This window comes from Tripterygium wilfordii, chromosome 5, assembly GCF_013401445.1.
Source record: "Tripterygium wilfordii isolate XIE 37 chromosome 5, ASM1340144v1, whole genome shotgun sequence".
Lineage (NCBI taxonomy): Eukaryota > Viridiplantae > Streptophyta > Magnoliopsida > Celastrales > Celastraceae > Tripterygium > Tripterygium wilfordii.
The window spans coordinates 1,182,787-1,207,838 of NC_052236.1; the positions used below are offsets into that span (position 1 = coordinate 1,182,787).

Here is a 25,052-nt window from a genome sequence, read left to right on the forward strand (position 1 = left end):
GCTTAGAAGCAGTAGAAAATACGTTATGAAAAATAAGTTAATAATGTTTGGTACAAGGATTATTTTTTTTATGTTTCTTATAAGTTGTTAAAGCTATTTTTAATTTTATATAAATATTTATAAGTGTAAGTATAAATTATAAATTTATTATTTGTTATATAATAAATTGAAAACTCTATTTTGTTTGTAATTTTTAATTTTATATAAATATTTATAATTGTAAGGATAAATTATAAATGAATTATTTATTATATAATAAATTATATTAGTAATTAAATTTAATTTTTGAAATAAATAAATTATTATTTTAAAATTTTATACTATTATATAACATAAATTAACAAAGTTTGAAACTATTATTATTTGAAATGATCTAAAAAGTTTTGAAATTATTATTTAAAAAAGAAAAGAAAACGAACAAAAACAAAATTGTGATACATTATGAAGCTTATGGTAATAATTGTGGTGTAAAAATTCTTACATTAAAAAATAAATCATATTTATTTTATAATAAGAAGTAAATGATTAAGAATCAAGAATATTTATTGTATAATATGGTGTTGTCTTTGAGCGTCCCGGGATGATCGTTTTTAGATTTGTGCTTTTTAGTCCTATTGATTGTATTCCATATTTCAGGTGGCCCGAGTGTTTACGGACTTCAATTACTTAATTTATCGAGTAATTTAATACAATCAAGATTATGAGCTTAAGAAAAAAGAACATTTAAAATATGGAAATTTCATTATATATTTTAAATATTGTGTAGAATGATTTTGAGCTTATGAACCCAATATACAATCGAGACGACGAGAACGAATGAAAAAGACATGAACCATATACGCCGCGTAACCGCCGACAATCCTCGCTCGATCGCGCACCACCGGTAGCGTGAATGCCCGAACTAGTCCAATTAAAATCTCAAAAAATCAAAATTAAACCTGCATCCAATACTTGCTCAGATACTCTCTTCTTCCCATCTCCGTCTCTCTCGACCGCCTCAATATTTTCCTTCTCCCCACAGTTGTTAATGCGAAACCTACCCTCTGTTTCTCGTATTCAAATACTATAGTAATCCCCTCGCTGGAACCCTACCGGACCGGTGGTTGCCGGTTGGATTCTGGCTAGCATTCCAGGATTTTTGTTGGGGTTTTGGATTTCTTGATTCGATTCGGTGCGCTGCCTGTTTGGGAGTACAACGGTGTTTGAGGATTTTGTGTTTTTTTGGGGTTGCGTGTCTTTGCGTGATCAGTGCCTATGGCTCCGGGCCGTAAAAGAGGAGCGAACAAGGCTAAGGGCAATAGAAAGTTAAGTTTGGGCGATCTCGTTCTCGCCAAGGTCAAGGGACACCCCTTCTGGCCGGCTAAGGTTTGCTTTTCTTGTTTGTTTTTTTTTTTTTTTTTCCGCTATAGTTTTGATTTATGTAATTGGTGGTGGGGTTTGGTGGCGAAGATGATTTTGGCGTAATTGGGTTTCCTCCAATTATTTTTCTTTTATGTAAGAATTATGAGTGACTGTGTTAAGTAGATTGATATTTGAGAGTAACTTTTCCGACTTCTGGAGCTAGCAGTATTGACTTCTAAAGAATCTAAAGTTGTTTTTCTATTGAAGTTGCCTCTCTATTTGATTATTTTGGAAATCGTTTTTCTTGTATGTGTTTGCCTTTGTTGATGTATTATTCGAATGCTATGGTGATCTAGGGTTTCCTTTATTTGAAATCTCCTTGTAATTGTATTTATCTAATTTTTAGCATTTTGTTCTTTCTTTTAAGAATTCTTTGTTTTAGATGGTACCTGATGATTATGATGGAAAGGGAATTTTGTGTTAAATTCATATTGAATTAGTTTGGAGATGACTGTTGAACTGTTAGATAGTTTTATGATATGATATTATAGCGTTGTAAATGAAAGATTGGTTCAAGGGCATTACGAGCTTATGGTACATGGTTGTTGAGTTTTCAAATTGATTGAAAGTTGATAAATATTTTTTTTTTCAAAAAACTGAGTAATTTGCAGTTATGTGTGTGCAATTGAGTATTTTTTTACTAGGTCAATAGCTGTTCCAGTTGATTTCCTTGCTTTCAATTCATTTTTCCATTTTGATATTTGATGTTATTCAGGTGTTTCTGTTTCTAAAAATTTTTAGGGCTCTGAACTTTCAGATAAGCCGGCCTGAAGACTGGGATAAATCTGCTGACCCGAAGAAATATTTTGTTCAATTTTTTGGAACTGAAGAAATGTAAGTACTTTTTCTTTGAAAAATTTATGAGCACCGTGAAATTTAATTAGTTTTTCTAAGGTAATATTATCTAGTTTCTCAAATTCATTTATCTATTTAGAAGCTGTATTTGTGAAGATTCTCCATTCAATGCAAAAACTCATTACTTTCTTTTTGACTGGAAAGCACCCAAGAAAAAATGTTGATATTGATGGACTTTTTCTTTGTGGCTAGTTCTAACATACATTATTGTGGTTAAATAATTGAATGATCACCCTATCATCAACTCAAAGCTTGTGGTTAAATGGTGTTTGCACATGATGGCTAGTGCTAGTTCTTGGGTTAGAGTGTCCTTGTTTGGCCTCTTAGGTTGAAGGTTAAGTTTGGTTCACCTTTTAGGGGGCAATGTTAAGAGCTCTAGTTAAATAATCAAATGGCCATCATTCCCGTTAGCTTAAGTTTTTGGGTCAGCCGGTGATTTCTCAGTTGTTTAATGGTTTCTGATATCCCTAATGATATTTAATGGCTTGAAAGAGATGTAATATAGATTGTTTAGAATCCAGTCAACTTTGCAGGGAAAGGTAAATGTGCTTAGATCATAACTTAGGGGCATCATGGATACATTTTCTGAAGGTATTGGCTCTATATGTTGGGATTCTGAGGGAGTTACTAAATTTTTATTTGGTTATTAAAATAACAAAATTGCAGAGTGAATATATTTGGAAGTTGCTATTATCTAAAGTGATTAAATTGTTCCACATGCTTTGTAAGCACATCTAGAAGCTTGTTCTCATGCATGTTGCTGAAGTCATGGACCTTAATGCTGTTTTGTTTTTGGATTCCATATTTACTATTTTATGGTGCCCTTTTTTTTTTTTTTTGGGGGGGGGGGGGGATGGTTTTTTTGCAACAGAAAAACTTGAATCAGAACATTAAACCCTCAAACTCTATGCTCATGCATACTTAATTGAAAAACACTTGCAACCACATTGATCGCTGATAAATCCTATATAAGGCTAGGCTATTCCTTCAATTTTTTTGGGGGTTTGGTAAGTGGGTGTGAGGTGGCTGAGTTTTTTTTTTTTTGGGGGGGGGGGTGCGCGAACAAGAAACTTTAAGGTCTGCTTAATTTCTAAAAATATATAGTCCGTTTCCAACATGCATACGCATTGTCATAAACCATAGAAATAATTTTTCTATTTTACGTTATTCTTTTATTTCCTTTAAAACACTTCTTCTTCAACTTGGATCAAATATCTTTTGTCTCTAACCCAACTACAACAGACATCTCTGCCGATAAATATTATTCGTTCTTTAACCATTCTCATCTGGTTTTCTCTACGAAATCCACAATTCTGTTTTTCTGTTGACACACCCTAATTGAAACAAAACAATTATTTTCCTTGAATCACTTAGATTTTCTCCTAAAATCTCTTATGAATTGTTTCCCGTTAACTAATTCCAAAGGAAATTCATCCGGCTTATTCCTTTGTCAGTGATGTGGCAGATCTGGAAGGAAAGAAACAACAGAATATTCAACAACAAGGAATCCTCCTTAGACTGTTTCATTGATACTTGGTTCGATTGTCTTAAGTTTTGGACTTATTATCTCCCTGGAAGTGTGTTTGATCTTTTAAACTGTTCTTCTTTGTGATTTGGGGGTTGCTCCCCTGTGTTGCTTCTTTTAATAAAAGTTTTCCATTCAAAAAAAAAATTCCAAAGATGTATTTTGATCTGTGTGAAGTTCCTCGAGAATAAACCATGACATGAAATGAATCCAAAATTTCCTAAACTTAAATTTGTTCTTCTTCCTATATCCCAATTCAAATTTTTACCTAATAAGTTGGGATCTGAATAATGCATTTCAATTCAAAAATTGGAATGAGTTGAAAGGAAGCAATATGGAATCCCCGCAAATAAACTTTTGAATTTGAGTATTCATTAATGCACAAATATGATTTTGAAACATAGATTGTCACTACGCACTAGTATAGACCCAACTTTATTTTTGGGAGGTGTGGATGGTTGTTATATGGTTGTTATGAGCCACACTTCTCCATGAAAACCTTTTGTTAGTGAGTTGTACTTTTGGGAGGTGTGGACGGTTTTGCCTTTTGTTTTTGACAGATTGATCGTTTGAATTGAAGACCTATAACTCAACGGCGCTGTGGCCTTTTCTTATGTTTGGTGCAATTAATGTTTGTGATGATTGACTATTTGCGTTGCTGACAGATGAACAATGTGATGTGTTTTAAAAAAAAAAGAAATAGTTTATGCTAAATGTTTCCAGAAAACAGATAACAAAACCTGATCATCCGCAGGTTTTGGTTTTATAAACATCAAAAACAGTAAAATGCGTGAAATGATGTTATGCATTTCTTGTTCTTGAGATAGAGGTAGACGATGGTGGCTTTTGTAATTTAATCCTTGATTGGCAATAAAACTTCATCTGTATCTGGTTTTTAGGGTGGGTGTGGATGGTGGTGGGAGTCTGTTCTTAGTTTTTCTTGGGCAAATTGTTGAATTTAACTAACAAATTGTAATTTCTGCGTTTGTATGTGAGATTTTGCGGGGTTGTGGATTTCTCTATCTTTCTGTATTAAGATCTGTTTTAAAATATTTCCGGATTCTATTTCATCAGAGTGCGCCAACATTGCTAGGTTCTTGAAACTGTTATATTTGAGTCCATTATCAGGTGCGGCATCTCTAACAGAGCACTCATTGTTAAATATATTTGAAGTTCTATGCGAGGAACTACGAGCATATCTGGTTCTCTTTAACCATGTTAATTTTCTGAATTCCTCCCTGCATGGAAACAAATTTTTAAGATCTGCTCAGCGTCATTGACTATATCTTGAATTTTGCTCATATTATTGCTAAGATTTGTTATTTTGTCATTCAACACAATAAGTTAACTTGTTGGGTCGGGGCATTTCATATCTCTTATACACTCTAACACTCCCCCTCACATGTGGGCTGGGCAATCCGACAGCCCAATACGCATACAACAAACGAGGCCCAACACTAGAGCTACTCTCACACAAAACCTTCACTTAGGGCAATAACAAACACACACAAAGACCCATACTTGGGGCAACAACAAATGGGGGTTTTCAATTGTAGAAGCTAAGGTTTGAACCCAAGACCTCCTGCTCTGCTACCATGTTATGATTACTTACTTTGTCATTCAACACAATAAGTAACTTGTTGGGTTGGGGCATTTCACATCATTTATATATTCTCTCAACGCTTATCTTTAGGATGCTTAATGCTATAGAAAAAAACTTTGCTTCTGGTATTGAGGAATCGTTATTTATTCCCGAGAGCTGTATGAAATTCCAGCACGCAAGCACACACATCATCACACACGAGTTAAATTGTACAGTTAATATCGATGTAATTTATTCTTCAGTTTTTTGCTACAACTATTTTTCAACCGAGATTTACACACTATGTGTGGATCTATATATTCATTCTTGCATTTGAGGGAGATTTGCTTCCCAGGCTCACTTATGTTTCGTTGGTAGGTTATTTAACTAAAATATGTTAGTGTTGTCACTTTATTAGTTTTTTGCTTGTGAAACTGAATATGGGGATGCATTTCAGTCTATTTTCAATTGGGCTGTACTGGTGGTTTGCTTTGTTTACCATAACCGGCATGGGAACCTTCGGTTTTGAGTTAATAACTGAAGCAGTATCTTAAATAATATTTCTAGTTTGCTTTTATCTCATGGAATATTCTGTGTGTTTCTGCTGCTTATTTTGATATTAAGTTGAGTTGGCTGTTGATTTTACTTTTGATTCTCATTCAGTTTTATTTTATTCACTTCACAGTGCTTTTGTTGGCCCTGCCGATATTGAGGCATTCACGAATGAGGCAAAGAGTAAATTGATTTCACGGTGTCAAGGTAAACCCAAGCTATTTTCCCAAGCAGTGAAGGAGATATGTGCAGCATTTGAAGAGTTGCATAAAGAAAAACCGAGCGCTTTGAGAGGCGATACTGATAGGTCTGCTCCTGGTTGCGAGTTTCCTTCTGTTGATAGGATAGAAGATGATGGTATAGAAGTTGAGTTAAAAGATGAAGCAGGTCCAGTGAAACATGGAGGATTAAGTGATGTTGGAACTAAGTTGGAGCACAACTCTTACCGACAAGTTGAACCTGAGAGTGAAGACGAAAAGCCAACTGTTTCATGCCCAGCAAATGACAGTGCATCTCCGATTACATCTTCTGGAAATGAAGCTAATGTATCTGATTATGCACAAGCAGAGGAAGCATTGTCCATGTCTAGTGGGGCCAGTCCTTCCAAAGTAAAGGATGATTCGGCTGGTGATCTTATTGATGTTAAAAGTATTCAGCAGCCTGATAATGGGCGACAGGCAGTGGCAAATGGTCACAAGTCAAAGAAGTTGGTAGGTTTTTCCAGAAGGGGAAAAAGTAGTAGCTCGAAGGAAGCTTCATTGAAAGCTAATAGTTCTGGTGTTCGTACTGATGTTCTGGATTCAGATGAGCTGTTGAAAGATGGAATAAGCGGCAAAATTTCCTCTGTTGGGCGCATGAAGGATTGTTCCCCGGATGCTGTCAAATCAAATTCTGATATCACTGGCAATAAGAAAGCGATAGACCTAGCGAAGGCCAGAAAAAGTTCCAAGGTATCACATGAAATACAGAAAAATGTTGGTTTAAAGAGTGAGCTCTTGGAAAAGAAAAAGAGAGCTCAATCTGGACTTGGAAAACCAGTGCAGGGAGATAATGAGGTTCTCCATCCAACCAAAAGGGCTAAGCGGATTGATGGGTGTGATGCTGCCATGAAGGGTTCTCACCAGAAAACCGTGAAGAGAGATTCAGCAAGTTCTAAGCCTGCTGGAATGCAAGAATCAGAGTTGACAAGATCTACATCAAGAATTAAATCAGAAGATCCAGCGCAAAAAGTTAATGCTGGATCTGATGATTCTGGCGATGAAACCGTACTTCCACTGACAAAGCGTCGAAGACGTGCCTCTGAGGCCATGTCTGATTCTGCCACTCTTAAATCTGAAGATCCAGTAGACAAAAGTTCTCTGGAGCTGAAGAATTCCAGTAGCAATAAAATTCTGCTTACTCAACCTCCTAGAAGGAGGAGAGCAGTACGAATTGAGGAAGATGATGATGATAACCCCAAAACTCCAGTTCATGGGGGATTGGGCGGAAATTTTAAAGCACCTACATCTGTTTGTGAAACTTCAAGACCTGCTGAAACACAATATGCTAGTTCCCTTAATGCTGAGCAGAGTGCGAAGGATCCCACATGTCTTAGGCACATTGCTTCAAAGGAATCATCCTTGCAATTTACCAATGAGTCTCTGTTACTGGACCGATTAGAGAGACCTGATACTCGTGCTTTTCTTAGTCCGGTAAAATCAGAACCAGAGCATTCATCATCCAAGGAGGTCAAATCAATTTTGATTTCTCCGAAGGAAAAATCAGTCCTTATTTCCCCTAAGAAGTCTCCTCACTTGTTCCCTGGTTCCAAACCAATTGTTCAGCAGCATAAAACTATTAAAGCTCAGGTTAAAGTTGCTGGTACTGGCAGTCAGAAAAAGGCCTCGGCTGTGTCTAATAATAGTTTGGGAGTGATTTCTCATCCTGTGAATGCTAGCCAAAACGAGGTAGCAAGTCAAAGAAGTAGGCAAACTTCTTCTGGAGAAAGACCAAGAACCTTCCCAAAAACAATATCACGGTTGACTGAGCCTACTGTTGTAACTGAAACCTCAACTGGATATCATTCATCTTCTGAAATGTATGCCTGGTTATTTATCAAATAATTAGTGTTCCTTTTTCAAGTGGTTGTTTTGTAGTTATAATCTTAATTACATGTTGCCATTGCAGATTTGAAGCCGGTCGTGAAGATAAAATTAGTTTATTGATCGACTCGAAGACGGCCGACACTGTTACTTCTATGAAGAATCTTATAGCTGCCGCTCAGGCCAAAAGGAAACAAGCTCACTCGCAACAATTCTCTCTTGCAAATCCTTCTTCTTTTGCCCCTTCCACTGATACCCAAGGACATAGCCCCAGCCCCTCTAAACTTCAGCCTTATTTCTCTGGCACCAGTTTACAGGCTGAGTTACAGGTATCTCAAACTATTTTTACTTCACCATCAACTCATGGCCATCAGTCAGCATCACGAAATGAACCTGATAACGAGGAAGTGGAGGAGAGGAGAGTTAGTTCAGGATATAGGTCTGCTGGAGGTTCACTGAGTGGTGGTACTGAGGCAGCTGTAGCCCGTGACTCTTTCGAAGGAATGATAGAAACTTTGTCAAGAACTAAAGAAAGTATTGGAAGAGCAACTCGTCATGCAATTGATTGTGCCAAATATGGTATTGCAAATGAGGTAGGAAATCAGTAAGTAGTTTGCGTTCTTGGTTAGTTGTGTAACTTTACTTTTACTTCCTTTACTTTGTTTTTGTCATGAGTCGATTATTATCTTCTTGTTCCGCTATATTTAATCGCTCGGATTTTAGGTGGCTAGCTTTTCAGATGTGGTTGCATGGTTCCACAAGCTGTTTGCTTTTCACGTTACTTGCAATATACTTGATTATCACTTTATTATGAGTTTGTGTATCTTTTGGAGATTATTAAGGAAGAACCTCAGATGTTGCTTATTGGCTTTGGATCATGGTGGGTGATGGTGGGCTATAGAAAGAGTTGTTTTTTTGAGGGAATGATCAATTTTTTTATTAGATCACCGAGCGGTGTAGAAATTATTTTGTCTTAATTTGTGGAGTTCATATAGCTTCAAAGTTAAAGGTCAATGTGGGTTTTTTGGAGGTGATAATCTGAAAGGGATGCATTTTGACCAAGGAAGTCTTCTAGCTGGTGGCTACTCAGTCGATTAATTTTTCCTGAACAAAAAAATTCATCATCATGAGGATAGTTGTTGCAGGTAGACAACCATTATGGTAAACTCTCTTGTATTTGTGAAGGAAATTTAGTAAGAGAATTAATAGAAAGACTCTTCGAAGTAAAATTTATATGATGGATCCTCACTTTATTTCTTATGTGGATTAACGATGATAAAGATGATTTTGACTCTTGCTTGGTTTTCATCTGTATATGTGTAAAGTTTACAATTCATGCCTTTTCTGCAGGTTGTGGAACTTCTCATCCGGAAGTTGGAGAGTGAGCCTAGTTCTCATCGTAAAGTTGACCTCTTCTTTCTCGTGGACTCGATCACCCAGTGTTCCCATAAGGATAAAGGTCTCTCTCTCTCTCTCACACATATTAGGTATATCAGTTAACGTTTCGCTGGATGCTTTTCTTTTTTAATATTAAGAAGGGTCAAAGAATGTGGCAAACTGGTAGTGCTGTCAACTTCTATATGTCTGTGTATAATGATCTTGGCCTGCACTCTTTTGTCATTCTCATGACTGTTGATAATTTGTTGAAAACAGAATATTTGTTGAGTGCCTTTTCCTTTTAATTGTCATATTATTTCGTGTTATGTCCTGATGTGATTTTTATACCTGTTTTTTAATTCAGGTATTGCTGGAGTTTCTTACGTCCCTACGATTGAAGCAGCTCTGCCCCGCCTTCTGGGTGCTGCTGTTCCTCCTGGATCTGGTGCTCGTGAAAATCGCCGTCAGTGTATGAAGGTATTGTTTTTGTTAGAATATATATATATGATGTGAAAGCTCCAACCCAACAAGATAACGTATTGGGTAAGTAACTAATATTAACATGGTATCCGAGTAGGATGTCTCGGGTTCAAACCTTAGCTTCCGCAATTTAAACCCCCATTTGTTGTCACCCCAAGTGTGGGCCTTTGCATGTGTTTGTTGTTGCCCCCAAGTGTGGCCCTTGTGCGAGAGTAGCCCTAGTGTTGGGCCTCGTTTGTTGTGCACGTGTTGGGCCATTGGATTGTCTAGCCCATACGTGAGGGGGAGTGTTAGAATATATATATATATATGATGTAAAATGCCCTAACCCAACAAGTTAACTTATTGTGTTGAATGACAAAGTAACTAATATTAATAGTTTTTACTTCAATATCAGTTCGGATCCTAGGGTGTTTGTTCTGTATAAAATGTGATGTGTTTTCTTTACCAGGTTTTGCGTTTGTGGCTTGAGAGAAAAATCCTTCCTGAATCCGTACTGAAGCGCTATATGGATGATTTTGGGGTTTCAAATGAAGAAACAGGTTCTGGGTTTTCATTTAAACGACCATCTAAAGCTGAACGTGCTGTGGATGATCCCATTAGAGAAATGGAGGGCATGCTTGTTGATGAGTATGGCAGGTCAGAACCTTTTTTACTTAAATTCCATGTTTTGAGAGAATGGCTCAATGTTATGTCTGTCTCCTCTCTTTAATTTAGATGAATCTTATTTGCACCCCCACTTTTGCTAAGTACACCCCAAAAATCATAAAAACTCATCATCTATTCACACCCCTCCTGACCCTACCATTCCCCTTTACTATTTCTTTTTTTCCTTCGTTTTCCTTGTCTCTCTTCTGCTTTGGCTTTGCCCTCTGCAACACCTCACCAACAGTGCTTGTTCTCTTCCTCAAAGCCATGCTCCTCAACCTACCACTTCCCCATTCTGCAGCAACATCACCTTGCCTCGCCTTATCCCCACCATGATCTTTCTCCTTCAAATCCCCATTTTTGTTGCGGTCAACCACTTTTCTGCTCAAACCAACATTACCCATTTTATTTCTCGATCTCAAGCCACCAATTACCTCACCAAGATCATCACTTGCTTTCCGCTTTGAACCCACACCGCTCCTCGGTCTCTTACTCCAAACCCTCCTCCTTTAACAAATTATGCCCCAAATACCTCCTCTCAAACTGGTGCAACGACCTACACCTCGAGACCCTCGGTTGTATACTTGCCTGTGATGACCTTGTGCACAACTTGGTGAGCACTGGAGGTCAAGTGAGCACTAGAGGTGAGAAGGTTGGGAGGGTAGAGAAATGGCTGCCACTACAATGGACAGGGTGCAAGTAGTAAAATCTAAAAAAGAGAGAAAATGGGGTGAACTCATAATTGTTTTAATTTAAGCTGGGGTTTATTTAGAATGGGGTGTACTTAGCAAAAGTGGGGGTGCAAATAAGGTTCATCTTAATTTATAGATTTGATGTTACCATTTTTTCCTCCTCAGTTTTTACGTTGTATTGGTGAGGCACTGACCGCTTGTTTTCTTTTGGTTATCTATCAGTAATGCTACATTTCAATTGCCTGGCGGCTTTTTGTCTTCTCGTGTATTTGAAGATGATGAAGACGATTTCCCAAGCAATTTCCCCAGGGAAGCAGGTGATTTATCACCAGATGAACCACCTTCTGTGATTGGAGAATCAGAAACTCTTGTTGTTACTCCAAATGACAAGCGGCATTGCATCTTAGAGGACGTGGATGGTGAGCTAGAAATGGAGGATGTTTCTGGACACTCAAAGGATGATGGACCTTTGTTTGCAAGCTGTGTTTCCGAATTGGGTTCACAGCGTATGGGGTCGGATAGGATAGTGGAGTCAGCTTCAAATAATTCCCCCTTACCAGAGGGTTCACCACCATTACCGCCGGACTCTCCTCCTCTGCCCCCACCTTTGCCTCCTTCCCCACCTCTCCCACCCCCAACTCTTCCACCGCCTCCACCCCCATCATCTCCATCACCCCCACCACCACCTCCCCCCACTCTTCCATCACAGCCACCCCCTCCAGCAGCACCTTCAGGTCGTCCACCACCACCATCAGGGCCTCCATTTTCGGTTATACCTCAGCCATCAGTACCAACTCAGCCTGCATTGCTGGCCCAACCATTGTTACACCCTCCAGCACCGCTTCGGTCTTCACCGCAGCTGGCATATCAAGCACCTGTACCTCATGAGTTTTGTTCTTCTGGAGTAAGTTAGGCTTATTTTTTAGTTATTTTTTTTTTGTTTGTGGATTGATATTTGATACTTATGCCATTTTATTTTTTCTATATGCAGGGTAACCAAATTGGCCCAGTTTCTGGAAATAGTTCACATGGTGTTCATGTTGATTCTGTTACAAAAACTGACGTGTTCCCACAGCAATCACCTTACTTTGTGCCAACAGGGGTTTGCAGTTCTCAAGAACTTTCCGGATTTAATTCTTCAAGGCGAATGGATTATGGACATAATGACATGTATTTAAACCCTCAAGCTTCTCAACCAAGTCCACAGTTTCAACCAAGTACTACATCTTTTGTGCAAAGAGCTTTGCATCCAAGCATTCCTCAAGTTTCATCCAACCATTTCTCTTATCCAAATCCTGCAAATCAGCAGCATCCTCAGCATTCTTATCCCCCTCCATATCATTTACCATCTCATCCTGATGGGCATAGGCGATTTGTCCCTACTGATGAACAACGGAGGATGGTATCTAGTGAATTTAGTGCAGATAATTCACGAGGGATGTGGATGGGTGGAAGGAGAACTCCATCTAATTCGGGGCCCTCATATGTCCATGAAGGTGTGTTATTTTTATTTTCCTTTCGTCGTTTAATGGTGAACCTGAAAGTTCAAAGCTGTTCTCAACATTTACTCCTGCACTAAGTAATATTTTTCTTTGTTGTATCTTTGGTGAAGTTCAAGTTGATGTTAATAGGGAGGGGGAAATCTATTAATTCATCTTATTTGATGTGATTATGTTTATAATTGTTTTGGCAGTGTGTAGTTTTTATTTGAATTCCGTTCATCACTTACCTTGAGAGTATGAAGCTGTACCCAACTGATACTACTGCTCAATGTAATATTTTTCTTTACTATATGTTGTGTGGGACTGTTGCTGGGGACTTGAGTTGGTTGTTGCTAAAGCTATTAGTTCACCTTATATGATGTTATCACTCATAATTGGCTTTGTGGTTCAATACCTCCAGTTCTCTGCTGGAAATGACTGAAATTATGCATTGGGTTTTAAAGTTACCTCTCCAACCTTATTTGTAATAGGATGGATGCTATCATCATCATCGAAGCCTTTATCCCAATGAATGTGAGGTTGAGAGTTTAAGGGTTTATCCAAACCATTATGAAAATGAGTGGAATGAATCTTTTGCTAATTATACTTTAAAACTGATCTAATTGCTTAGATTTGACATGCTTGATGGTGGTAACTTTTGTCTTTCACTTGATGTACGAACCTTTTTAATTGTTGGCTTGCCTTGAAATTGAATGATTCTGTGGTTGGAGTTCCTGCTGTGAGGTTACAAGGTTGTGCCAGTTTTGCTGATGAATGCTTTCCGAATAATCTTGTTTTTAAGGGATTTGAGTTGGAAATGATGCTAGTGATCTAAACTCTACATTAATAATATTATTGGATCTGAAATGTATATTTCTAGTTGGTTCTAAATTTAACATCTGAAAGGTGGCAAGTAGAGTTCCACGAGTAGGATGGATTTATGGTAAAAATGTGAAATAGGTGGTCTCTTTCTACAAGTGTGACTTTGAACAAGCATATGCATGTACAACCTCCATGTTTAATGTTGAATCACATCTTGCTATGGTAGCTCACGTAATTCCTTATGTACCCATGCTTTCAGTGTGACATCTATGATAATTCTCTGTACCTTTGGCCAATGAAAATTTTCTTTCCAATAGTTAAAAAGCCATATGTGGCAGGTTACTTTCGACCACCCCTGGAAAGGCCATCTGCAAATAACATGAGCTTTCAGCATCCTGTGCCTAACAACTTACAAGCTGGTGCTCCAAACCCAGGTGCACTTGCCTTGTAAACAGTGATTCACTGGTTTATTTTGCTTTATCTTTACTTTATATACCTTCCTTCGCTCGAGGTCCTGTTACTATCAACGAAATGCTTGATGGTTATCTTTCTGTAGGGCATGGTGTTTCGCAGATTTTGCCATGTGGACCGGACATGCCTGCCCTTAATTGTTGGAGACCAACGTAAGAATGTCCCTGAAGCCTATTCACAACTCATGTAAGTTCTCTTTGCTTCCATCCAACAATATTTAGACTTTTAATTTTTATGGGGTTGAGGCAAAAGAGAGATAAGAAAGAGTGTGTCAACGGGTATACCTATCTCCTGATAGTATGGAGGAACCCATGTTAATGGTCTCTCTCTCTCTCTCCCCCCCCTTCCCCTCCTGATCAATTTTTAATATTTTTTTCTTGTGATTTTTTCCTCAGTTCTGTGGTCACTGCGAAAGGCTATGGATATGCATTATAATATCTCCTCCTCAGATGGTCCTTGTCATGGACAAATTCTATCAGCCACTTGAAGCAATGCTAGAGAACTTGTGGACACTCTTGGCAGGACTCTGTATATTGTAATTTTTCCTGACAATGTATCCACCGAACGTTGGCTTTGAAGTATAGGTCCATTTTTCTGACTTGGTTAGTACATCTGTTTCTTATGTTTTGTTATTATACTAAGTTAATGATATAAGGGAACTTGTTTCAAGGGAAGGTTGAAGTCAATAATTCTTATTTGATGCAGTTATTTCCTTCCTTGTTTTTGGATTTATTTCGTTGAACTGATTGAATAATTGGATTATTGTAGTGCCTATCTACTACCTTGCTGTATTATTTTTAAGCGCTTGTTGGCATGGGCCAACTTGCTTATAAAGCATTTTTTAAATAATGAATTTAGGACTTGTTTGGAATTGCTTGTGCTTATCGAAAGCGGATTATAGAAGATCATAAAAGTTTGTTCTACGAAATTTTAAAATTGTCTTATTGCAAACGATGAGACGTCTTTCAAATCAATATGCAAAAGCTAGCACCCAACAAGAAGGAGAAGTAGCCTCTCTCTTCTAAAATATTTAACAAAAACCATTTCTCATGAGAGTAATTTCTAAACAAGCAATGTTAAACTCACTATTGAAAAAGCTTTTATAAGCTGCTCTTTAAGTAGTTTCAATAAGCACCGGAAATACCAAACTAAGCCTTAGATTGTACGACTTAATGATATTTCGTGTTCAGAAGCTGAGGACTTTGAGATGAGTTATTATTTGTAGGTGCTCTCTGAGTTTTTGCATTGTGTAAAGGATTAAGTTTGGTGATTTTAAAGGATCAATCAATTTTATTTGGGCATGCCTAGCACAGTGTTCTGGTTGTAGTCTCTAGTTGTTCAAGTTTGATAGGTGGCTAAGAAAAAAGTTGCATTGACAAGTTGGAGGTGGTAACCAACAATTAAAGTTTTATTTGCAGATTTGAAGGTTTTTTTTCAAAGTTTATGATGCACTTAAGAGTATTGAATTACTAAGTCATGTGCTTCTGTAGTGTGAGGATGATGTAGCCTCCATTCTAGACATTGCATCCACCTTGAGAGTTTGAGAAATCCAGAGTCCTCTGTTTGTTTCTGATGATGCTAAGCAGTGAATAATTTCTCTCATTTGGGTAGGTGATATGTCATACTTGGTTTAGAATCCTATGTATTTGTTTCATGTAACATAACAAATTGGTAGCAAGAGAATTGATTTAAACTGGCATGAAGGGAGGGCCTCCATAAAGCATCTAAGCCTTTTCCCAAACTTTTGGGGTTGGCTGCATGAATCTAGAGAGAAATCAATGACTTAGGTTCTTTTTCGCCATGAGTGCCTCCATAAAGTAAAGAGGTTATTTCCAATAGCTAAGATTTAAAACATCAAAATAACACTTTCATCTACACCCAATGCCACTAAACCAAGAACAAAACTTGTGCAGCCATCGATTTTCAACGACACCAAAATCGAGTTTCTTTTCCTTCAAAAGCTCTTCTATTCATTCCTTTCCAAGATTCCAATTTCCAAAAGATGGCTAGGGGTACTGATCTGATGAGAGTCTGGCACACTCTATTGCTCCTTTGCATTTACTCCAAGCTTTGTGCTCAGCTTCCTCAGCGTTCTAGTACCCATGTCATATCAATAAAGCTGAGAGAAATGTTTCTCAGATCACTAACTCACTTGCGGTGAAGGATTAAGTATCTTGCTGTTTCATTTCAGGGCTTACATAGTGATGCAGATGATGAAGAAGAAAATTCAATGATTGAAAGATCCAAGAACCATGGTTTATTTGGAACCTCATTGTCTTTTCTGATTAAATATTGAGTCTAATTTTTATACTTTTCAAGTTAGATAAGATTCATGCCAGATTTATTGAGTTAGCTTTAAAATTTATGAATAGGAGTACTTTTAGGGTTTTCAGGTTTTTCTGGAATTTCACAAATAATTAATAATTGGTTATTTTGGCTGTTTTGTCACTTTATTTTGTTGAATGAAGTTCTAGACTTAACTCTTAACTGGAATTCTACCACTTGCAGTTGGCATTTCATCTCTCTGACCTAATATCAGGTCATGAGTTGAAACCTCCCTACCGCCAAACTTGCCTGTTATAAAGAAAAGATCCTAGTCTTAATTAGTTTTTTTTAAGGAGCGTCCTAATTAGTTTTCTTTTTGGAGTTCTATTAGGGAAGACCACATAGAATTAGAATTACTCTATAGACTCTATGTATTTAGATGTAATCTCCCTAATATGAGGATGACGATGAATGGATATATTGAGATGATTTTTCAGCTAGTAATTTTCTTTTTGATTGTGTGATGCAATCATCCCTTGGTGTGATGCCAGGGAACTCTAGATATGATTGTTAGGTATCTATATTTTTTCTTCCTCTTTTCTGTAATTCTGCAACAGCTCCAGATCTGTTCATGACGATATCAAGCCTTCAATTTCTTATTTTCAAAGCCTCAATAATCTTTCAGCTCTAATTTAAGCCTAATAACCAGTATCCCCATTTCCCACTAGAAGTTACTGTTCACTGCCCAATAAGAGACTGCTGCTTAAAATCATATGCAAGAACCTTCTATCACCCAGGAAGCACCTATACTAGCCATTGCAAAGCTTGCATTTGACGGTTCTCTAGAATCCTTTCCCAAGTCCCATGTAGTTTTCCCAGGAAAAGATAACAACCTTGGTGGGGACTTTGTTCTTTCGAATTTGCTTTTAAGGGAAATCAGGTTTGCCCCTTCCAGAAGAAAGCTACGAAAATAGTAGAAAGATTTAAACTTGTGAGGGCCGCCCCTCCAAATCAAGTGATCTTCAGTGTTGTGCTTTGGTTTTATTTTGTACACGAATTCAAAAACATTGTGAAGAGCTCCAGCTCCCAGTTTAGCCTTTGTATTGAACATGATATGCCAATTAGTTCAATACATGATATGCCAATTAGAGATGGTCATGTTATCCCTCTGCTTTGCTTCTTTGTTTGCTGCCAACAAACTTAAGGCTAGGAAGGATGTTTTTAGGGCAGTTGTGCTCACCACATGTGCTTCCAAAAGTCGATTCTATTTTCTCTCCTTGCAATTTAAGTATCATAGGCAACCCTTTCAACCTTTGCTAATTTTCTACCATAATCCCTCGCCATAGGGTTCACTACTATAGCCTCTGTTTTGAACATGATCTGCCAAGTAATTTCAATATTAGAGATGGTAATGTTATCCCTATGCTTTGCTTCTTTGATGGCAGCCAACACACTAAAGGCTGGGAAGGATGTTTTTAGGGCGGTTGTGCACACAAATGTGTTTCCAAAAGTAAATTTTATTCTCTCTCCCGGCAATGAAAGTAGCATAGGCAACCCATTCTTCTCAACCTTCACTAATTTTCTACCATAATCGCTAACCATAGGCTTCACTAATTTTCCATGAGCAGCCGTATTTCCTTTGAAAACCCTGTAGCCATTGACCCGAAAGGGCCTTGTTGAAATTTCTTAGAGACATAATCCCTTAGCCTTCTATATTCTTCGATTGCTTCAAAATTCCCCAATTCATAAGAATATCCTTTTTTCTCATCCGAAATTCCCCAAAGTAACCTGTTTCGGATGTCTTCTAAACACTTGCTAACGGATCCCGGGATAGGGAATAGAGACGTGGATTACACTGGCAAATTGGATGTAGTAACTTTAGATAAGAGTGGGTCTGCCCTGTAACTTAACTAACTGATGTAAGTTAACCTCTCCCAACCTCTGTTGCTTGTCATCAAATTCATTATCCCTTCTGAAAAGGCTTTCTTTCCAGTTAAAAGTTATGATCTCAAGTTGCAAGATTCTGTACTGTAGTACTTTTAAAGAGCGCAAACTAGTGTGTGGGCGGCCTCTAGTGTTCATAGTCAATGGTTATTATCATTGGCCATAGTTAATACTTCTGCCTTTATGGTTTGATTAATTTTAAGATAAAATCATTATGTTTTTTTTTTGTTTGATTTAGTTTCTTGTGTCGTTGGAATATTGGCTCTTTGGCTTCAGATATGGTCTGTTTATTATTGGCACAATAACTCTAATATTCAATCAGTTTTCTTGTACATTTGAGCTGCCCTCATGTTGTGACCATGTTGTTTTTTAAATGTCGAATGCACTGAATTATTAGTAGTAGCTTTTCTTTTACCATTTATCAGAATTTCTTTCAATTTGGTTACAAGCTTCCTGTCATTTAAGATTCCTATGTCACTTATTTGTCTTGTCCATGTTGTTTGAGTACTGTTAGTAATGTCTTCTTCAGATTTTTCCATTATGTTAGATTGAACATAAAAGAATTGTTCTTGTTCGTTTCTTGATCCTCAATCCTATAGAGGCCTTAGAGTGTTCCTGGATTCATATGTCTATTAGATATTGGTTTGACTCTAGAGCCTTCCTCCATTGTCTTCACATGCATTAGAGGCTTTGAGTCTCTAAGTCTAGTTGCATTTTTTGTCACGATAATTCAAAATAACGTACAGTGGAGATATGGTCTTGCATAACACTATTGGATTCATGTTTGTAAGGAGTGATATGGTCTTGGACATCAGCTAGAAGCTGCTCGATTTTATTTGGGCTAGGGACTATGTAAAGATACAACTTTCAAGCATGGTAAGTGAGATTTAGCTTATGCACGTGCATGAATGCTGATCTGGGAGGTTTCTGACGCTACTATCTGTATATTGATGATCTTAGCAAACTATAGATGTGGTTTTGTGCCAGTGAATGCTATATCTCTTATAATCAATGTGTGATGCTGAACTTTGGCGTGGAATACACCTAGGAATCTGTCAGATGTCTTATTGGATCTTTAGAGAGGATACTTTCCCGAGGATGTATTACGGACCAGTTGTATGATCACTGCATTATGTGATCCCTGCTTGGTTCCTTCTGTTTTCTATTCCGCTTGGAGGAATGTGTTTCTAATGAAAAATAAGCATGGGTAGCATATTATTTTCCTGTATGGTTATATAGGTGTTGGGTTTTGGGTTTGTTTATGTGGGACCTCTGGAATCGAGTAGGACAATAAGGTGTCCTATTAATCATTTAATTTTTTATGAAATAATTATTTTGAACTAATTTAAATGTTGAATTTCGTTAAAGTTTTTGAAGCATGATTTTGTTACATGTCTGGTTAAATATTAAGTGATATATTATTAACAATAATCGGGGAATAAAAATTGTATAAATGCTGATGTGTGCTTCGTAATCTGCTACTTCTTCCTGGGGTGCAATTTTAACTTTTTTCCACTTCAGTGGAAAGAATACTATGTTGATATGTCCTGTTACTTTGTGTGGTTGTGCATTAAAGAGGATCTGAAACAGTGATGTGGTCTTGATATTTGAGGTCTGGCGTATTTGTGGCATATGGTGCACAATCATAACCGTTTACTTTATGACTGAATTGGAGCTGTAACATTTTGAAATGTAAAATTATTGCTCAAATATATGTTGTCGTCATCATCATCATTGTCATTTTTATTATATAGCTAATCAGGTGTATGGGATTCTGGTGACGTTCGTTTCTTAGAAGCAGTTGTATTAACCTGAACTTGTCTTGTTGTAAGTTCTTGATATGAAGTAAATTGAATCTAACTCTGTCAAGAATGGTGCATCATCCTCATCATCATTATAGTTTGATTGGATTGTGGTCACCTTTACTCTCTTTTTTTCCCCGGATAAATTGCGGGTTATGCTATTAATTTTCTGAGGAAGGGGGGGAATTGAACCTTGCTCCATGTACAACTCATAAGGAGCAAGCCACCACTACCTCTCTCCTTGTCATCTTCACTCCTGAATTGATACATCATAATTTATTCACATTATGTAGTTTGAATGAGCATGCTCTAATTTTTCTGCATAAACATTATAGCAATTTCTAGATAGTGAAACAATTTCCTTCAGTCTATCTTCTTAGATGGCGTCTAGTTCTCTCGTCCTTTAGCCTTGCTGTATAGACATTATAGCCTTGCTTTTAGTTCACAATAATGCCTAAAACCAAGAGCAACATTTGTAGTTACTGTGGAATACTATGCTACCTATCAGGCTACCTCTGTATAATGCATTCCTCGTTGCACATTGGTATTGTTCATACTGAATTTTCTCGAGTATAAGCTCTCTGCCCTCCTGATTAAAAGTAAACTATGGGAAGGTTTGTGCATGACCACAAATAAGTAGTCTTTTTCTTCACGCATGATGTCATTGTTGGCCGTAGTCCTCATTCAATTCATTATAATTTCATGCACATGCATTAGTTTTTTATTTTTCCATATGTTTTGATCATAACATCGAATTGGTTACATCTGAGATTGAGTGGGGATGTTGGAGTTGCTGATTTGTGGATTTTGGAGTTTGCTGATATATGAGTTCCATATTTATGGCATTTGGAATTGATCAGGCGGTTTGAATTTTCTAAATTTGTAATGTTGGTTGCTGAAAATTCGTCTGTAGTTTTTGGTGGGCTGAATTTTGTTTGTGTGAATGTGATTTGTTAAGAATTCAAGCGAATACTAGATAATGAGAAATGTTAAGATTAGTTACTTTGTCATTCAACGCAATAAGTTGACTTGTTGGGTTGGGGCATTTCGCATATCTTATATACATTTTAACACTCTCCTCACGTTTAGGCTGGACAATCCAACAATATACAAACTATGCTTTTCAGTTTTTGGAATTCGATTTTGCATGTAGTGGTTGGCGAGCATGTGGCCCAATAGTAGAGTTTCAAGGGTGCAACCTAGAGGTCACATGTTCAATTCCTGAAAACAGTTTCTCCACATATTATGTGGGGTAAGGTTTGCGTACATCCTGCTTGTTCCCGACCCTGCTCACTGCGGGAGCATTGTGCACAGGAGTTGTTTACCTTTTTTTGACTGTTGCTTTCAAATGTTTTCTGACTTGAGTTTGGAATATTATGTTTGTTTTTTGAGATATTTTATTTAAATTGTGGGATATAATTCTCTTAAGTTTTTATATTGATGATGCCCTTTTCTTGTATTGATGATTCTGTTCTAGATGATTCATGGACACACCGCAGTTGTTTGAACTTTAAACTACTTTTCTTTTTGTTTTTAAACTCTTGTTTTTGTTTTTTGGGAAAACAGAAAGTTCTTGGAGGTTTTCTTTTACCATTTCATATTAATTTAACTCTTTACCTTTATGCGGAAGAGTAATTATCGGTGCTTTCTTGTATTTTCATTAATATGTTATCCATTTAAAATTATTTTAAGAGGCAAGTATTTTTATTTTTTTTGAATGGAAAAAATTTATTCATTTCATGCACCAAGGGGGTGCAACCCGAACAGATTATAAGGGGACATATTCAGATTATCAAAAATACTCTCAAAGAAAGAAGAACCCCAAAATCTAAGACACTCAAACCAGCTGCCTATGAATGAGTCTATTGAGGATTCCTGGTTATTGAAAATTCTGCTATTTCTCTCCAGCCAAAGCATCGACATTATAGACATTGGCATCAATTGAATGAACTTTCTATTCTTTTTGTCCCTGTCTGTAGCCATCCAAGCCATCAATTCCTTGTCAATAGTAGCACTAGGCACCCAAGAAATGCCCAACATCCTCAGAGCATTGGTCCAAATTTTGATAGACCATGGACAGTGTAATAGGAGATGATTAATTGATTCCATATCCACTTTACAAAGGCAGCATCTGTTCATGAGAATAAAACCTCTCCTTTGCAGATTGTCCAAAGTTAGAATTCTACCCCAGATGACCTCCCAGCAAAAGAAAACACATTTAGGGGGAGCTTTAGACTTCCAGAGCCACATCCAAGGAAAATGAAATCCCAGGTGCATCACTGCACTTCCACTTGACACTTATCGTAATGATAAACGGCTCATCTCGCCGTGACCTTCTCTTGAATTCTCAAAACTTCTGTCGCTCCATCCCCCCCCGTAGGGGCAGAGAACCCGTCGCTGTCTCGACTGTGCTACCGAAGGCTCTGGGGAAGTCAAAATAGGAGTTGGCTTATGGTAGCCTCTTTCATGCAAGCTAAAGTGTAAAGGTTAGGGAAAGAATTCTTGAAAGATGCATCTCCTGCCCAAAGGTCATTCCAAAAACTGATTGAGTTGCCTCGACCAGCTTGGAAGTAAGTTACAGCAAACCAATCATCCCTACCTTTCCTTATTGTCCTCCACATACTGCAGCCATATGGAGCATTGTTTTGCTTTGTAGTCCAGCCATTGATGTCCGTGCTATACTTGCAGACAATAACTTTCCTCCACAAGTGATCTCTATTGATGGCAAATCTCCATAGCCATTTGCCCAATAGCGCCTTGTTAAAAGTGACCAAGCACTTAATTCCAAGGCCTCCAACCTCTTTAGGAAGCTTGACACACTTCCAATTCATCAAGTGAATCTTTCTATTTTCAACAGAATCCCCCCACAAAAATCTGCACGTAATTGATTCTATTCTCCCTGCAATAGAGGAAGGGATGGGGAGTGTAGACGTCATGTACATAGGAAGATTAGACAGTGTGCTTTTAATGAGAGTTAGCCTCCCCGCTTTCGAGAGGCAATTTCTCCTCCAACCAGAGAGTTTTCTATCAAAGTTTGCAACCAGAGAGTTTCATATGTTTCTGTCTTTATATTTAGTACCCAAGGGAAGCCCAAGATAGCTAGAGGGCATGCTGCTAACACCACATCCAAGAACAACAGCAAGAGTCTCAATATTCACAGTATTTCCCAGGGTTGTGCGAATTATGGTATAATTTTAGCAGATATGAATAAGTTAGCGAACCACAAAAATGTTTGGAAATAAATTGATGATGATAATGATCTATGAACAAGTGGAGCAGCATGGTGTAGTTTGTTTGGTTCACTTTTAAGGAATTTCTTATTATCTTCCTGTACCGTGATGCTGAAAAATTTACATTTAATGATGTGTTGTGATCTTTTAACATTTGTCTGCTGTTAAGATGTGGAAATTCATCTGGAAAGCTCCATAGTCCTTCGGGGTGGAATCAGTAATGGTGTGTGTTTGGTGAAAAGTTAGCATTTCTGTATTGCAAATATTATTCTAGCACTATTAATTTGTGGGTGCAATATGTTTGTAACTTGGATCAAAGTATTTGAGTGGAAGAAGAGAAGGGGAGAGTGATGTCATGCTTTACGAGTTTTTTCTTTACCATTTCTTATCAGAGACGTATGGTGTAAATTAACTGTTAAAGATCTTGGCAACCATACAATGTTAAATGCTTGTCTTTGGTGTTTCAAATAGATGCGGGCTAAGGTTTAGACTTTTGGGTGTAGACAAGAGGCTCAAATATTTTACATGGTTTCTAGTACTCAAAATAACTGTCAGAATGTTTGTTTTGAGAGAAAATAGTTCTGATGTACGATTATCTGAGTCCCTTTAAAGGTAATTATACCAAATGCCATTTTAGCAACAAGATGGACTGTGTTTTCCATTCAAATTTTTTTTTTTCCATTCAAAAGATGGACTGTGTTTCAACATTGTGTTTGATTTGCTTTCGTTTCCACGATGCATCATTGAACACGTACCATGTTGGTACACATATATATATATATTGAATATGATTTCATATTCAAAATTATAGATACTCTGTTGCCATACTCAATGTCTAACACCTTAATATTCACATTCTTGCATCATTTGACAGTTTATGGAGTATCAAATTGCTGATGTTACTAGGTGTTATTTCCAGCTAAGAAGTGGATGTTAGCTTACTGCATTGTCCAATACTTGACAACATTGATGGAGTTCAGATCACTCTAGTCGAATTCAATCAACTTTAACATTTGGATGCTTCTCCTAGAATTGCACTGTAGTCTGATACTGGGTTACGCAAATGGAGTTATGGAGGAAATGTGGTTAGCTATTCTCTTTCTTTCACCTTATATTAGTTTCTATGAGTACCTTGGAGTTTCAGATTGCTCTTGATTGGCTTAACTTTTTTGAAGTTACTTGAATGCTGATAATTAGATTACATATAGAAGCAAAGGAGTAGACCAAATTAGGGGGGGGGGGGGGGGGGGGACATTTGAGATATACTTAGCTTGTTTGTTTTGTCAATTGTGTTAGTTGATGCCTATATCCACTGTCCAGTGGCTCATGCGCAAACCTGGACAATAATTAAGACATTGCAAGCAGAGTTTCATTAAAATGTGCTATACAGTGGTCCATATGCAAGTCTTGATAACCAACGAGACCTGCAAGTAAAGTTTCATTCGAAATTTTTGTGGTTGCTCAATGTTTGTGTGGCCTTTGGACCGGTCTTAGGTTGCTGGAATGATCCTATAGTTTCTGTAGCGCTGGTCGTCAAATAGCTCTCTTGTAGAAGTAAGTTCATTGTCCACTTGGTTTCTTTCCCTTTGTCAATTGTGCTAAGATTGGTTTTGAGAAATCATAAATTAGAGGAGAAAAAATTGCTGCAAAACTGATTTTTGGTTTTTAGAGCTAAATGCTAATGCTTAGAAAGTGTGCCTGGGGATGGGTCACCTTGCTATAATACCCAACGGTGGAATTGATGATAAACGCAACTGTTTTGCAGTGTGCGAATTCCTTGTAGTTGTCGTGATACTGGTAACGACAGTTATTCACTTTTTGATTGTTCAATAGTTACAGAGATG

General features: G+C 37.5%; 1 protein-coding gene across 4 annotated transcripts; it reads left to right on the plus strand.

Annotated features, from left to right (window-relative positions):
* The first annotated feature begins 738 nt into the window (after window positions 1–738).
* On the plus strand, window positions 739–24,420 carry LOC119998657 (ENHANCER OF AG-4 protein 2-like). Of its 4 annotated transcripts, none has more exons than XR_005468278.1 (13): window positions 739–1,365; window positions 2,159–2,235; window positions 6,049–7,992; window positions 8,082–8,589; window positions 9,347–9,455; window positions 9,738–9,850; window positions 10,305–10,492; window positions 11,416–12,097; window positions 12,185–12,689; window positions 13,835–13,930; window positions 14,053–14,153; window positions 14,363–14,569; window positions 24,083–24,420. XR_005468278.1 is itself a non-coding variant. In XM_038845993.1 (12 exons), exons 1-11 carry the CDS (start codon window positions 1,255–1,257, stop codon window positions 14,121–14,123), a joined length of 4,404 nt encoding a protein of 1,467 aa, XP_038701921.1. In that variant the 5' UTR covers window positions 739–1,254; the 3' UTR covers window positions 14,124–14,153; window positions 14,363–14,748. The 4 variants fall into 4 exon arrangements, 1 of the variants encoding a protein (XP_038701921.1); XR_005468280.1 differs by having other exon boundaries at window positions 24,128–24,420; XR_005468279.1 differs by lacking the exon at window positions 24,083–24,420 and adding an exon at window positions 16,159–16,220.
* The last annotated feature ends 632 nt before the right edge of the window (window positions 24,421–25,052 follow it).